At 41.2% G+C, this 15,305-nt stretch overlaps 2 protein-coding genes across 3 annotated transcripts in view; one reads left to right on the top strand and one right to left on the bottom strand.

Moving 5' to 3' along the window:
• Positions 1-670: 670 nt before the first annotated feature.
• On the bottom strand, positions 671-8,819 carry LOC139734395 (2-oxoglutarate and iron-dependent oxygenase domain-containing protein 2-like). 2 transcript variants are annotated; one of them, XM_071645181.1, is made up of 7 exons: positions 8,670-8,819; positions 6,749-6,802; positions 4,905-5,015; positions 3,951-4,050; positions 3,184-3,308; positions 2,329-2,586; positions 671-1,381 (listed from the first exon to the last, which is right to left on the bottom strand). In XM_071645181.1, the coding sequence occupies exons 1-7, from the start codon at positions 8,793-8,795 to the stop codon at positions 1,097-1,099; spliced, it is 1,059 nt and encodes a 352-aa protein (XP_071501282.1). In that variant the 5' UTR covers positions 8,796-8,819; the 3' UTR covers positions 671-1,096. The 2 variants fall into 2 exon arrangements, with proteins under 2 accessions (XP_071501282.1, XP_071501283.1); XM_071645182.1 differs by lacking the exon at positions 6,749-6,802.
• Positions 8,820-13,138: 4,319 nt separating this feature from the next.
• LOC139734396 (zinc finger SWIM domain-containing protein 7-like) overlaps positions 13,139-15,305 on the top strand; it is an 84,549-nt gene continuing 82,382 nt past the window's right edge. The window contains exon 1 of the mRNA XM_071645184.1: positions 13,139-13,199. The gene's annotated coding sequence lies outside the window, so the exon portion shown is untranslated. The remainder of the gene's footprint in view (positions 13,200-15,305) is intronic.

The following is a 15,305-nucleotide window of genomic DNA, read 5'->3' as shown; positions in this document are numbered from 1 at the left end:
ACTGGAAGGATACAGATACATGTATTGCAAATTTAAAAGTCTCTTTTTTTTTAATGAGAGTTTTTGATCGTGGCTTTATTTTGATGACAATGATACATGACCTAACATGGACCAGTTAATGATTTCTTGTATAAGCAGTAGCAATCTTTGCTTTGATGAGAAATCAGATCACTCGGACTTGAAGTACAGACCATTCTTACAGGCAATATGAGTCACACTGATTGCTTCTAGCTGTCCCCACAATATGTGGGAAGTAACATGAAAATTGAAACCAGCTTTAAAGAAGTTTAACCAAACTTGTAGATTTAGAATGCAGTAAGAATTACTCATAGGCAGTATTTAAAGGGGATGGCTAGTAACTGATCAGTGGGAATCAGTGGGAATGCTGGAGGATGATTGTTCCAATCCTTGTGGGATTCATTTAAGAGTACATTTTATATCTATTCTTGCGTGAAAATTATTTGGTTCAGAATGGTCTCATAATCAAGTAATGTGCATTTTAATGTTTCCAGGTTAGCGTGCCTGGTCAGTGACGGGGCATTAATCTGCACATTACTTGAATATGAGACCGTTCTGAAGCAAATGATTTTCACACAACAGTAAATGATAATGTACTCTTAAATGAATCCCACAAGGACTGGAACAATCATCCCTCAGCATTCCCACTGATTCCCACTGATCGGTTACTAGCCATCCCCTTTAATGTACAGTGCACTCCCGTAATAACGAACACAGTTATAATGAAATTCTGGTTACAACAAAATAAAAAGTCAGGCTGCAGCATTATGCAATTTTGATATAATGAAAGAAAACTGCCGGTCCCAAGGACTTCATTATAGCGGGAGTCCACTGTATTACCAAACCAACCAGAGGCTGTGTGAACAGCAAGCTCTGAACTCTCCTAACTCTCCAGTGCACTACAGCACACTGGAGGGGCAGAGTGAAGAAGCAAACATCAGAGAGGTACCAGTATTGTGTAACCACCAACATATGAGGATTGCACAGCCTTAGCCAGCCTAAAACGCATGTCCAACAGCCAACTTTGAGCAAGCCATATTAAACACAGCCTCACATCAGCTTTAAAGATTGACAGCGGTCAGAGAGTCACGCACATGTCAACAGTCTCTGGACTTGACCTCCTGTATGGCCTTCCATCAGACGTGAACCCATCACCATACCCAACACTCTCAACCAGCTCTGGCTCCTCGTCACACATGGGGCAAAGCGCATTCCGTTGCCGTGACGACCGCATCCATATAATGAGGTTGTAGCGCTCTCCATCACTGATGGGCATTGCTCCGTGCATGTGTTGGCCGCGGTGCAGAAGACCAAAGGTCCTTTTGTGCTGGAATCTTGTGTACTTCACACCATCTCTGGGAATCTACAACATCGGGTAAGATGCAGTCAATAAATAATGAAAGATGGCTAGCAAGTTTTCTGTTGGATATTGAAAATACATGTAATATTCATCTCTGAAATATGATCCTCATATTTTATCATTCCCTCCAAATAACACTAGTCTTGCATGAATGATATCTGTATCTGCTCTTATGAGACATTAAAAAAAACATGTTTTACATGCACACAGATACACACTGTCTTTGGTTTTATGAATGCATTGACTGTAAAAGTGAAAATTTTCCCGCATTTTGCTGCACCAGAAGCTAGCACAAAATAACAGCACACAAGTATTTTTGTATGCCATATGTTCCAGTAATTATTCTACTGACTTCGCACAATTACAAACATGCGAAATTCATCTTCCCAGCCCAGCGTAAAATACTACTCGCACAAAAATAACCACTTTTACAGCATGTTACTGAACAAATGCAGGCACCAGTAAGCTTACTTGTAGCAGTCAGCTTAGGAATTTAATTCATACATATAGGTGAGACATCATGCAATGAGTGAAACCAGATTTATACGCATATCTTAAACATAATCTACACAGGGAGAAATCATAAGGATAATCAATCTGGAAATGCATCCTTTAATGAATTATTGTATACACCATATAATAGTGAGTCTAATATTTTGAGAATTGGGACTTCCTGACAATTTTGTGATTGGTTAAATTCAAGATCATAGAGTACAGTACTGAACAGAGAAATATATGCATGCACATCAATTCAGATCAGGGATCAGAATGAATAATTCTGTGTTTCTAAATTTGCAAATACTACCTAACTTGTGAAATTCACAAAAATAAAAACCTCGCTAAATATTTGGCGTATACAGTAAATGCATTAAAACACTGAACTATTTGACATTAGAGTATGTTCGTGAATTGTGTTGGCTACATATTAAAGGCATGATCCATGTTTGTACCTGTCTCATATCTCCAAAGTACAGCTCCCCATCACTGAACTCTTTCCCCAAACTGACATTGATTGTCACCTCTGCGTTGTCATAGTGATAGTTGAGGTCCACATCCTCTCCCAGTTTGTACTTCACGACGAAGGCCCGATGAGAGTCGAGCGCATCTCCCCCAACATCCGGATAGAGTAAGGTCGTCAGGGGTAACAGGTATTCCGTCCTCAGGGGATCCAGGAAGTTCTCATCAAAGCCAAGCTCCTTTAGGAGAACCTGATTGAAATGAGATGAGATGAGATGATTTAATCCCTTGCAAGCTTTGGCACCACACAAAACATACAACGGTTTCACTCATCACCTGGTACAATGATCATCACATTGAGTAAAGTAGCACCAGGCATTCACAGTAGCACAGCATCAACAGCAGATTAAGGATTAAGCTTGAAGCTTTCTTAGTTGAAACATCATAAATGGGAGAAACTAGATTGGGTGCACCTCAAAATGGAAATTTATTGTGTGAAATAAATGAAACAGGTCAATGTATTACACTTGGTGTATACAATGTAGGAAAAACACATAACACATAAAGAAAATTACAGAAAATATGACTGCTACGTTCTTTCTTACTTCTAAACATGAAACTTGTGCTTCACATTAGGTATTTAGATGCTCCAGGTTTTCTATATAACTTTCAAATCAAAAAGGCCAGGTAAACAATGTCTGCACTCACTCTCCTTAGATAAGAGAAAAATTGCAGGTATGCAATATTCTAACCCTTCAGCACCATGCTGTACCAGCACAAATTAAACCAAATGAGTTTTCTATTAACTCAATGTTAACCAGACTGGAACACAGAGAGGTTGAACTCACTCCATAATTGTTCATGGTGTTTGGTCTTCCTTTGGGTAGTGGGGATGCTTCAAAGTGGGCAATCTCCTCCACAAAGAGGTCACAAAACTCACCGGAGAAAACTGGGAATGAGAAGACTCTACTCCCTAAACAAAGACACAGTGAAAGAAGGCATAAGAGTCATTCAGCTAAGGGACAAGATGTAAAGATGTTACATGTCATATATCAACACTTCACTAGAAGACTCTACCTCTGTATATCACACATAGCATAAATGTATAGGTTAGTCATATACCAGACAGCAATTGGATAAACATGATAATGTGATGGTGGGCCATTTGAAAGTTTTCCTGTGGCTAAAACATACTGTATCTGGAGGAAGACATTTCATCTTCATTTGGAAAAAAAAACAAAAAAAAAACAACAAAAAAAAAACAATGAGGTATACACAGAGAGCAGTGTAACAAGGTTATTGTAGGGCATGACTTTGAGTACTCGCTGCACACACAATTGCAAAAGACACTGAAGCTACGAAGAGTTTGTGCACAGCTAGCTACCTTTGGACTTGCTAAGAATGTGCTAGGGTTAGACACCCTTCCACAACCCCATCCCACGGTCACTTTGCTCCCTTGCACAGCAGTGTCTCACTTCAAATTCTCACTCAAGGTTGGTCTCACCAGTCAGACTTGTACATCATTTCTGCTTACACCATTCACAGCTGGAATACATGTACAATGTATATGCAGGCCCGGCTAAATGCCTTTCTTTCAAATAACAATGAAGCTAACCTTCTTCCTTTGTTAACTTTTCAGCCAGTCCTTCCGCTGTGGCACCATGGGTCTTGCAGTAATCTACAATCTTCAAAAACTCACCAGAAAAGTAGGAATCCTGGAAACAGAGATCAAACATCAAGCAATCAGCTTTTGTTCCAAGGTGCAAAGTCAATTAAACAAAGAATAAATCTGTTTACAGTGTCATCAAAAAAGAAAATGTTGACTTTTCCATCATTAACAAAAAAAATAATAATAATCAATAGGTTTTGAAGGGACCTGTTGTCATTCAGAAGAATGCTGGCACTGTAAAGATATCAGCAGTATTTCTTTCAGGACAAAGATGTGATTGATATTGTTTCTACATCAAGCTGAACAACTAAATGAAGAAATCATTCCGAATAATAGTAAATTTCCGAAAAATCACAGCTACTAGAATGCCAAATGATGTAGTAGGCTAAAGAAATATTGCCTAAATATTATCAGGATAGAGCAAGCATGCAATTTTTGCAAGTTCAAGTTGTTTTTATTGTTTCATGAAACAAGACCCAAACATGAGATTTAAAGGCATAATTTACCATTTGCAAATTAAACAAAAACACAGCAGTAGTGCTTTAAAATAGTTCTAAAATGTGAGTTAGGGATAGAAACAACCGCTATACAAATTTGAATAATCAATGTTAAGTGAACATTGTAAAATACACAAAATGTGAACAATAGTTATAATAAAAATGTTTCCAGATTAAACCATCTATGCAGTTACAGTTTATTGCAAAAAACACTGATATCTCCATATATTTTAGGCTTTATTGTAAAAATTTCATATGGTAATATGTTTTGTGATACAACAGACCGACACATATGCATCAAATGTGATGTCTTGTACATTTCTGAAATCACTTCTCCCAAAGGTAAAATGGACCTTTACCATTTTCCTCCCAGTTAGTTTCCGTTTGTTTGAAAGAAGCTCACCCTTAGCGTGTAGATTTGGGGGTGAAGAGACTTGTATCCAGCTGATATTTTCTCTGTCCTGTCCAGACATTGTCTGCCAAGATTTCTTCTCCTCTCTACCTCAGCCTTCACCTAAACCAATTTGCAGCGATCAAAAATACACAACTCGGTGTCATCAGTACACAATTTTCTAGTATTCAGTAAAGCATGAGATGTTAACACAGTGGCAATATAAATTCAAATTCTAGTATGCATCAATCATCATTGTGTATAACCAAATGAAAACACGACAGCAAATATATAACTGTGTTACAATAACAAACTAATGAACCACAGTAACTTTAAATATACAAACACACACACACAAAAAAGACTCAGCCTCTTAACCCTAATATCATCGGGTTTTTTGAGGGACTTGAAACCACCGGGGAGCCTTTCTGGCCCCCCTTCAGATCTCGGTCGTGGATCGCGCAATCCTCACAAAAATTTGCAATCTACAAGACTGTATAGTTAGATTTTTCAAATTTTTTATTTATGTATTTTATATTAATTAATTTATGCTAATTTATGAAAAAAATATATATATTTTTTTGCCTATAAATAAAAAAATAAAGCTCCAAGACTTCTAATTTTTGGTGAACATATTCTTTTCAATATCCTCAACAATGATATTGAAGCAAAAATTCGGCTTCATCATCATTTCCTATGTATTTCATATTGAATTTCTTATATGTATTTGTTTTTTTTTTTACTTTTTGTGGGTTTTTTTTCATCAAAATTTGTCGCAGAAACTTTTTAAAGCATAATCAGGCTAAAATAAATCATTACCACCAATTGAAAGTAAAAACATTTTTTTTTTTAATATGAATTAATTGCAAAAACACAATTTGCAATGGATTTGTACACAAAATCACATTTTTGAGCAATTTTTGGGTCGACAAATTTGTTTTCAAAGGGGCGTGGCTTCAAAACGGTATGCCCAGGAGCGACAAATTTGGTCTCAAAAGTTGTGTGATACTTGAAAGAAAAAAGTCACAAAATGTCGCGGTGAGAGCATCACGCGTTGCGGAATATCAATCACCTGAAACATCGGGGGGGGGGGGGGGGCATTGAATAGGGTTATGTACTAGTTTGGGTCTGATAGATGAATGACATAATTGACAAGACTTCACTTGAGACTGATGTAATTTGAAATAAACTGATTTTAAAAACAAATTTCAAAGTTTTTGTCTTGCTTTCAAACTTACTGACTGATATACACTTGACTGTGCATCATAAAACCAAAATGTCACTTTTTTTCCAAGTTAATTACATGTACTTTTCCACAGGGCATGTTATCTTTGAAAAAAAAAAGATGAGTAAGGAACATCCATTTGTATTGATGTATGAGTTATGCATCATTTTAAAGCTAGACAGTCTGCCCTTTAAAAATCTAGCCATAATTCCAAATCAATGTCTGGTGACTTTTGTTTGTTTGTTGGTGGTGGTGGTACTGGTGGTGATGGTGATTTGTGATGCAGGAGGTCACACACAAACACAGGTTCATAACATACATGATTGAATACCAGAATTTGAAACAGATTTTGATCATTTCAGCATGCAAAGCATGCAATACATAAAGATACAAACAAATTACATAATTGCAACAACAAAGACGATGAAAACACACCAACAAAACATCAAATGAGTCCTAGTTGTGAACAACACTTGTCCAGACCATAGGCAAATGCAAACTCATAAGACCATGCCTATGGTAGCACTACAAGATCACAGCACAAATCAACAGAGATAATATGCAGCTTCCAACTATGCAAACTTTTCAGTTTGATGTGGATCACATAAATCATGCTTTAAATTCTGAATACCTGGCAGAGTACAGTTGGTAGCTCTTCATCTGTACATCCTTTGTTCTCCAAAGTCTGTGTGAAAGTAGTCACAATAGTGAAGTGAAATGACTTTGAAAAGACTTTAAACCTGTTGAGGACGGACTGACTTTGCTACAACATGCATTTCCCACAGACCCCTGCCTGCCCAAGTAGACTGGCCTCATCGTAGGCAGGTAATAATATCTGTTATACAGCATCACCCAGTTCACCAATCTAAATATTGGCATACAGTACTCTCCGCATAATCGGGTAGGCTCTAGCAGAGCGTTTCTTACCCAATTAAGCGGAGTACCCGATTAACAGAAGAACACGTCTCATTCACAGTTGACACACATAATGTGTATGTACATAATGCATTGTACACCGCACCAAACACCTACACTGTATGCTTAAGCTTGCACGGCACATTATACTTATATACCTCACATTTGCTCAGTCACGAGCAAAAATTTACACTCTTTTTATGGACAAATAATATGTTTGCAGAAAACTTCGTCATTTGAATTGTATGGACTCCTCGCTAACAAGCAGGCGTTTTCCGAAATGAACACTTCTCTCACGTAGAACGTCGAGTTACTTTTCGATAAGTGAATGCATGGGAAAAGCAAAATTATGAAGCTGGTGCATGACCTGATTTTCGTTGAAAACTTCTCGTATTGTGAAATGATGTTGCGGAGCCAGGGAGGAGCGCAAGTGTGTTCAACTCCTGACTGACTATGCAATTGGAATGCCAGCTACATGTGTAATGTTCGTTTACATGTGGCAAGTCGGTACTGGTACATGTGTTTCAATGTTTAGGCTATTCACTCGCAAAATGATCGGTCTTCTTAGCAAATTAAGCAGAGAATGCGATTAGTCGTGGAAATTTTGACATTCATGGTTTCTTAAAGTATTATATCTGCGATAAAACGTGGGTAGAAATTAGATTAGACGAAAATTATTTACCCGTTTATGCGGAGAGGCAACCCGATTATCAGGTAATTTTAATGTGCATTGGAACTGATTTTGACATTTTTACCCAATTAAACGGAGTACCCGTTTAAGTGATACCCGATTACGCGGAGAGTACTGTACTACCACACATTGAGCATCAAACACAGCCTTTTTCATTCGTTATCTCTACAGCAGTGTAGAAAGATCTCTTGCCTAACTGTTTAGTGTTACTCTGTAACCTGAAGTTGAATTATGCCATGGTCGCGACAATGCTTGAGTGCAGACGTGGCGACCGAGTACGTACTCAGTCGCCACGTCTGCACTCAAGCATTGCCGCGCCGGGCGACACTCACGCCAGTAATCGCTCGCATTTCAGCATTCGCATGGGTCGTTTGACATCGCATTTAAATCCATGATTTTAGATATGATGCCTCAAACCAATTTTGCTCAAATTTCGTGAGTAAGTAGGAAACTTGTGAAGCTTTATGGACATAATCAAGCGAATTGCCGCAGTCCTTTCATTTTCGCGTTGCATTGCAAAAAAGCGTGGAGACTCCTTATAAGGGGTGCCCCGGGGGTTACTTATAAGGGGGACGGGGTTACTTATAAGGGGGACGGGTTACTTATAAGGAGGGCCCCCCCCCCCCCCTTGTGAGTGGGTTTCCCGAACTGTAATAGGACATCCCAACCAACACGAACTGTAAGTAACAGCATTCCACATGCTGCAGCAATATGTATTGTTAGACCTTTGCATCCAGATGCGGCGTTTCCATTGCATTACATCACATCAATTGTCACAAATGCCAACAAGTAAACGTGTAGCTAGTCCTCTCACACAATAATGCGCGAGTGGGACTACATTACTCCAGTTATACTGTACCCAATGCCAATGCCCGCAATGGGACACACACGTAACGTTACACGGCACGGTAAAAGAAAAAGAGTCTAACAAAAGTTGTTCTCCCACCTTACTCCAAGTATCCATGAATAGATCATCATCACCAAAATACGTGACATGCTGTTTGAACTTTTTGAGAAAAATGTTGTGAGTAAAAAAGCACCCACAAACGAAAAATCGCTTGGCAGCACTCATTATTTTGAAGTTCCGATAACCATTGATATGACGTCCATTCCATATCCATCGCAAGCATGCGCAGGGCTACGGCTGTCCGCCGCCGGCTCGCGCGGCGCACGCATGAGGCTAGGCGCGCGTGGGCATGGGTCGGAGGCACAGTTCTGTGGTCGAAGGATGTAAACAAGTTGGTGATCATGACGTACACGTGCACGTGTTTGTATACAGGTGTATTTTACAGGTGCTAGGCTAGGTGTTGACCGAAAGATCGGTCTGTATCTGTCCGTCGGGGAATGTTCCGCGGAGACTACGTCTGGCTTCACGGATCCCCTCCGTATACAGACCGAAGTCAATGATGCCAGCTCCTGTGTGGCAATAGCGCACAGATCAAACGTTACGATTAACCAAATTTCAGGCAGCTATTTTACATTCAAACAAGTTTGACATGACATGACACATTATGCAGCAATACTTGGGGTTAATTTCTCACATTGTGCAATCGAAATACTCACAGTTACCAGGGGCGTCACCAGCTTTTTTTCAAGGGGGGTGCGTTTTGACACTAAATGTTTACGAAATTTTTTGGACAGACATTTGGAATATAGGAAGCTCTCAATCCCTAGACTTTTACTGTTTTTTGAGGGAAACCAAGCGGGGAAAGGGCACCGGCGTAGCTAGGATTTCATCTTGGGGGGGGGGGGGGGGGGGGGGGGTTAGTATGCGAGGGAGCGAGCAAGGGTGGGGGGAGGGTGTGGAAGTGCCGGAGGGGGTTGTACCCCCTATAAATGGATTATGGATGACGGTGTGAAACGACAAATTACTGGCACTTAGTAGCAGCGATATCAGGAGAATGGCGTAACGACTACATGCGAGCGAGGGGAACGAGCGAGCTTGAAAATTTTGACATTTTGTAGTCCCAAAACTGCCGTTTGTAGCCATATCTTTTTGCTTTGTAAATTAAGGGGGGCACAGGGCGCAACTGCTGGCAATTACTGGCAGCAACATCAGGTGAATGGCATAATAATCAAATGCGAGCGAGCGAAGAGAGCGAGCTTGAAAAATTTGACATTTTACAGTCCCAAAACTGCCATTTGGAGCCATACTTTTTCGCTTTGGAAATAAAGGAGGGGTGGGGTGCGCAACGGGCGCAACGGGCGCAACTGGCGGTAATTACTGGCAGCAACATCAGGAGAATTGCATAACAATTGAATGCGAGCGAGCGAGCGAGCTTGAAAATTTTGACATTTTACAGTCCCAAAACTGCCGTTTGTAGCCATATTTATTTGCTTTGGAAATTAAGGGGGGCACACCGGGCGCAACTGCTGGCAATTACTGGCAGCAACATCAGGTGAATGGCATAGCAATTAATGCGAGCGAGCGAAGAGAGCGAGCTTGAAAATTTTGACATTTTACAGTCCAAAATCTGCCATTTGGAGCCATATTTTTTCGCTTTGGAAATAAAGGAGGGGTGGGGGCGCAACGGGCGCAACTGCCGGTAATTACTGGCAGCAACATCAGGAGAATTGCATAACAATTAAATGCGAGCGAACGAGCGAGCGAGCTTGAAAATTTTGACATTTTACAGTCCCAAAACTGCCATTTGTAGCCATATTTTTTTGCTTTGGAAATTAAGGGGGCGCACCGGGCGCAACTGCTGGCAATTACTGGCAGCAACATCCGGTGAATGGCATAACAATTAAATGCGAGCGAGCGAAGAGAGTGAGCTTGAAAATTTTGACATTTTACAGTCCCAAAACTGCCATTTGGAGCCATATTTTTTTCGCTTTGGAAATAAAGGAGGGGGCGCACTGGGCGCAAGGCAGCAACATCAGGAGAATTGCGTAACAATTAAATGCGAGCGAGCGAGCGAGCTTGAAAATTTTGACATTTTACAGTAAAAGACAAACAAACTGCCGTTTGTATAGCTATATTTCTTTGCTTTAGAATTTAAGGGGGCGCATCGGGCGCAACTGCTGGCAAATACTGGCAGCAATATCAGGAGAGCATAAATGATTACATTCGAGCGAGCGGAACGAGCGAGCTTGAAAATTTTACATTTTACAGTCTAAAAACTGCCGTTCTTAGCCATATTTTTTCGCTTTGGAAATTAAGGGGGGGGGGGGACGCACCGGGCGCAACTGCAGGCAATTACTGGCAGCAACATCAGAAGAATGGCATAAAGATTAAATGCGAGCGAACGGAGCGAGCGAGCTCGAAAATTTTGACATTTTACAGTCCCCAAACTGCCGTTTGTATAGCTATATATTTTTTTGCTTTGGAAATTAAGGGGGGGGGGGGCGCACCAGGCGCAACTGCCGGCAATTACTGGCAGCAACTTCAGGAGAATGGCATTAGGACTAAATGCGAGCGAGAGGAGCGAGCGAGCTTGAAAATTTTGACATTTTACTGTCCAAAAACTGCCCGTTTGCAGCTATTTTATTTTTTTTTTCGCTTTTAAAATCAAAGGGTGGGGGGGGGGGGAAGGGACGCCCTATGCGCCCCTCCCCCTGGATACAGTGGAAATCAAGGGTGTGGGTTTATGTTCATGACTGGGGGAGGTATGACCAGCGAGGTGGCGTCGAAGTGACCAAGCGGGGAAAGGATGTCCAAAATCTGCACTTTAGAGCATCCCCTAAACTAATTGTGCGTGTTTGTTTGTGTGTGTGTTCTGCATGGAAAAGTTAGGAATTACCCCAGGTCAAGTCTTTTTATTGGCAATGCAAGACATTTTTATATATACTAGTATGTAAAGCAACACTGCAAAATCGATGATCGAGCTTTGATACAACGAAGCGTAAGGTACAAAGGTGTACTAAGTACATTCTAACATCACATTGCGCAACATTGTAGCCACTCTTCGTTCGGATGTACACTGCGCACATCCTGCTTATATGCAGAATGCCAACCAGGAATCACAATCTTTTGTCGGGTCCGGGCTTGTTGAACAATGTTTCACACTATATACCTATTTAATTATGGTTAAAGGAAATCATAGAAAAATATCTTATTTCTGGATCACCCTTTCATTCAAAAACAGTTTACTAACACTTGAACTACTATTTCGGTAAATCTTTTTTTTTTTTTTTACCAGCGGATTCGGAGGGGGCGCACCCCCCCCCCCCCTCCTCCGTAGTTACGCCACTGCTTTTGGGTGAAATAATTGGACAGATTTCTTGAATTCTAACAAAAAAGCAAGAAAATCTTTTCATCGCGGGAATTATGATTATGTGGGGTGGGCAAATGGTGCGCTTGCCTTCCAATATTTTTATGGGGGAAACATTTTTTCTTTCAAAAGCAAGAAAATCTTCTCATTTCGGGAATTATTAGTTATGGGGGGGGGGGCAAAACTGAAATATGCTTGCCCCTCTTTTTTTTTTTAATGAGGCTAAGGCTCGCTCTTGGGCTGGCAATATGGATTGGTCAGAAGCAATACATAGACCCTACATACTTGTAGGTAGCACACGTACATGCAAACATGTATAAGTGCTCCGTATCGTACGGATGTACATTACGGTCGATAGATAGTATAAACACTGTAGAATACTGATAGATATAAATTCAGTCCTGCCAGAACCAGGGATGCGAATTGTTTTTGCCGACGAGTTTTTTGTTTTGTGTGTCCCTGGTGCAAACTATAAAAAAAAAATAGAAAAGAATAATTATTTAGCGTCCGGCGTTGAGGTCACTCGCAGACTGATTTTTTTTTTTTTTTTTTTTTTTTTTTTAAAGGATCTGAAGGGGGTGCGTTCGCACCCAACGCACCCCCCCTGGTGACGCCCATGGTTACTCGGTTATAACGCAGAAATTTTATCGATATCGCAACATCGCCGTTCGCAAGCAGTAAGTCGCCATTTTTAATCTGTAAGCCATTGAAAGCCAATCACATGCGAGGTACGTGTTTTAGTAAAACAAACACGTAGAAGCTACCTCGCATGTGATTGGCTAAGAGATTCATAGTGTGTGTTTCTGCAGTTTGAACGTGACGACGCGACAGGCTGTGTTTTACGTTGAAAATTCTACTAAAATATTGGATTATTCATTAATCTGGTGAGTGTAGTCTATTCTTGAATAGTTGATTTAACTATTCAAGCTTAAATTTGCCGACCTAGGGCCGTGAATTAGACGCAATCGAGAAGGGTGAGGTACCTCACCCAATTTTCCATAGAGACAGTGGTTAAGAACATCCACACAGCAATGGGTACTACAACCTTCCGTCTGTCTACGGAGGACAGCGTTAATGGCAAAATATAAAAGAGTCCTCCGGACAGACGGATCTTTCTGTCTAGGCTAGGTGGTGCAGGTCAAACCGCTCAACGAACGATACTAGTTAGTATCCGTCCGTACCCGTACCTGGTCATTTCAAAAGGAGAGTACAAGACGGCTATGTCATGATAGGATCCATGTGGCAGATGATCACCGGATTGCGTAAGACGTAGACAATGTACAAATGATGTGTAGTTCTATTTTCTAAATCTTAATTTAGAAGGTTTGACTGAATGAATACTGCAACTTTGCAATGTTTATGATATCAGTTCGGGAAACCCACGCACAAGGGGGCCCCTCCTTATAAGTAACCCGTCCCCCTTATAAGTAACCCCGTCCCCCTTAGTTATAAGTAACCCCCGGGGCACCCCTTATAAGGAGTCTCCATGCTTTTTTGCAATGCAACGCGAAAATGAAAGGACTGCGGCAATTCGCTTGATTATGTCCATAAAGCTTCACAAGTTTCCTAGTTACTCACGAAATTTGAGCTAAATCGGTTTGAGGCATCATATCTAAAATCATGGATTTAAATGCGATGTCAAACGACCCATGCGAATGCTGAAATGCGAGCGATTACTGGCGTGAGTGTCGCCAGGCGCGGCGGCGCGGCAATGCTTGAGTGCAGACGTGGCGACTGAGTACGCACTCATACAAGGCGTTCAAGCATGTCAGTGACACTGGAGGTTCTTTGGTGGATGTTGAGGACAAATCTGGCAGATCGTCGTTGAATGGCTTCCAGTTGAGTTATATATTCTTTCTGGTATGGGTCCCAAACTGATGCGCAGTACTCTAGTCTGGGTCGTACGAGGGTTTTGTAGGCGATGGATTTGACTTTTGATGAGCAACTGAAGAGATTTCTTCTCAGGAGGCCAAGGATTTGGTTTCCTTTTGAAGATACACCTCGAATGTGATTTGCTCAGTTCAATTTATTGTTTAATTGGATCCCTAAGTAAGTGTGATCTGTAACAGCCTCCAAGATGGTTTCTCCAATATAATAAGTTGCCTTAATTAGGTTCTTTTTATGTGAAATGTGCATAACGAAGCATTTTGTTTTGTTGACTCTCATCTGCCATTGTTGTTCCCACGTTCTCAGACGATCAAGATCTGTTTGAAGGGCCTGACTATCTTGTGTAGTGTGGATCTCCTTGTACTGAGTGCATACTCAGTCGCCACGTCTGCACTCAAGCATTGCCGCGCCGCCGCGCCTGGCGACACTCACGCCAGTAATCGCTCGCATTTCAGCATTCGCATGGGTCGTTTGACATCGCATTTAAATCCATGATTTTAGATATGATGCCTCAAACCGATTTTGCTCAAATTTCGTGAGTAACTAGGAAACTTGTGAAGCTTTATGGACATAATCAAGCGAATTGCCGCAGTCCTTTCATTTTCGCGTTGCATTGCAAAAAAGCGTGGAGACTCCTTATAAGGGGACGGGGTTACTTATAAGGCGGACGGGTTACTTATAAGGAGGGGCCCCCCTTGTGAGTGGGTTTCCCGAACTGATATGTGATGTCGCGACTAATTACACTTGTGTCAGGTGTGTGTACAGCGACAGGGCTGTCCGTGTATCTAGTTAATGATATGCTAGAAACTATACACAGCCCTGTCGCTGTACACAGTAAGGCGTCTGGTCGGGCTAATGTCCAGTAATGATATGCATGCTTTATCTACACACACACTGCATTGCACTGTTTTATTCAGATAACGGTATAGAAAGATAGATTGTTAAAACATTTTAAAACCAGAGACTCCAACCCCAAGCACCTTCTGATCTGGAGTGGAGATTCTCCCGCCCGACACCTCAGCAAACGGGAGACTCCAAGTTGATGTGTGCGAAGTGCGAAGTTCCTAGGGTTCTGCGAATCTGATGTTCTCTGGTCTGGTGCTATCTAAGGCTTATTTTTTCAACATACGATAGCAATAAGTAAGAAATCCTTTCCACCGGGAGACACAGAGCCAGGGCGGGAGAAATCAAATCTCAAGCGGGAGAACGGGAGATTTTGCAAAAATGGGCTTTCGGCGGGAGATCTCCCGTCAAAAACAGGAGAGTTGGAGTCTCTGTAAAACTAGAGACTAACAATTTAGAGTAAATTTTAGGCCTAACACAAAATTACAGGCTGGTCTTCTGGATCTGGTGAGATACTCACAAACTCCACATCAGGGATATAAACGTGCAGGCGTGGTCGAGTGAGCGGAGCGTTTATATTTTGTAATGTGCTTTTTGGATAATTTTCCCCAAGTCAAATGAATATAACTTCCGTTTGA

Source organism: Diadema antillarum, unplaced genomic scaffold, assembly GCF_040938485.1.
Source record: "Diadema antillarum isolate AM-2024a unplaced genomic scaffold, OU_Dant_1.0 seq00000525_RagTag, whole genome shotgun sequence".
Classification (NCBI taxonomy): Eukaryota; Metazoa; Echinodermata; class Echinoidea; order Diadematoida; family Diadematidae; genus Diadema; species Diadema antillarum.
The sequence above is the reverse complement of the archived record's forward strand: the minus strand, read 5'-3'. Positions and strand labels throughout refer to the sequence as shown.

Excerpts from the sequence above, each read along its gene's own strand:
- LOC139734395 (XM_071645181.1), bottom strand. The coding sequence starts at position 8,795 with ATGAGTGCTGCCAAGCGATTTTTCGTTTGTGGGTGCTTTTTTACTCAC. Across the intron at positions 5,016-6,748 it reads TACCAACTGTACTCTGCCAG|GTGAAGGCTGAGGTAGAGAG; the intron begins GTATTCAGAATT and ends AAATTGGTTTAG. Across the intron at positions 1,382-2,328 it reads ACTTTGGAGATATGAGACAG|ATTCCCAGAGATGGTGTGAA; the intron begins GTACAAACATGG and ends CCGATGTTGTAG.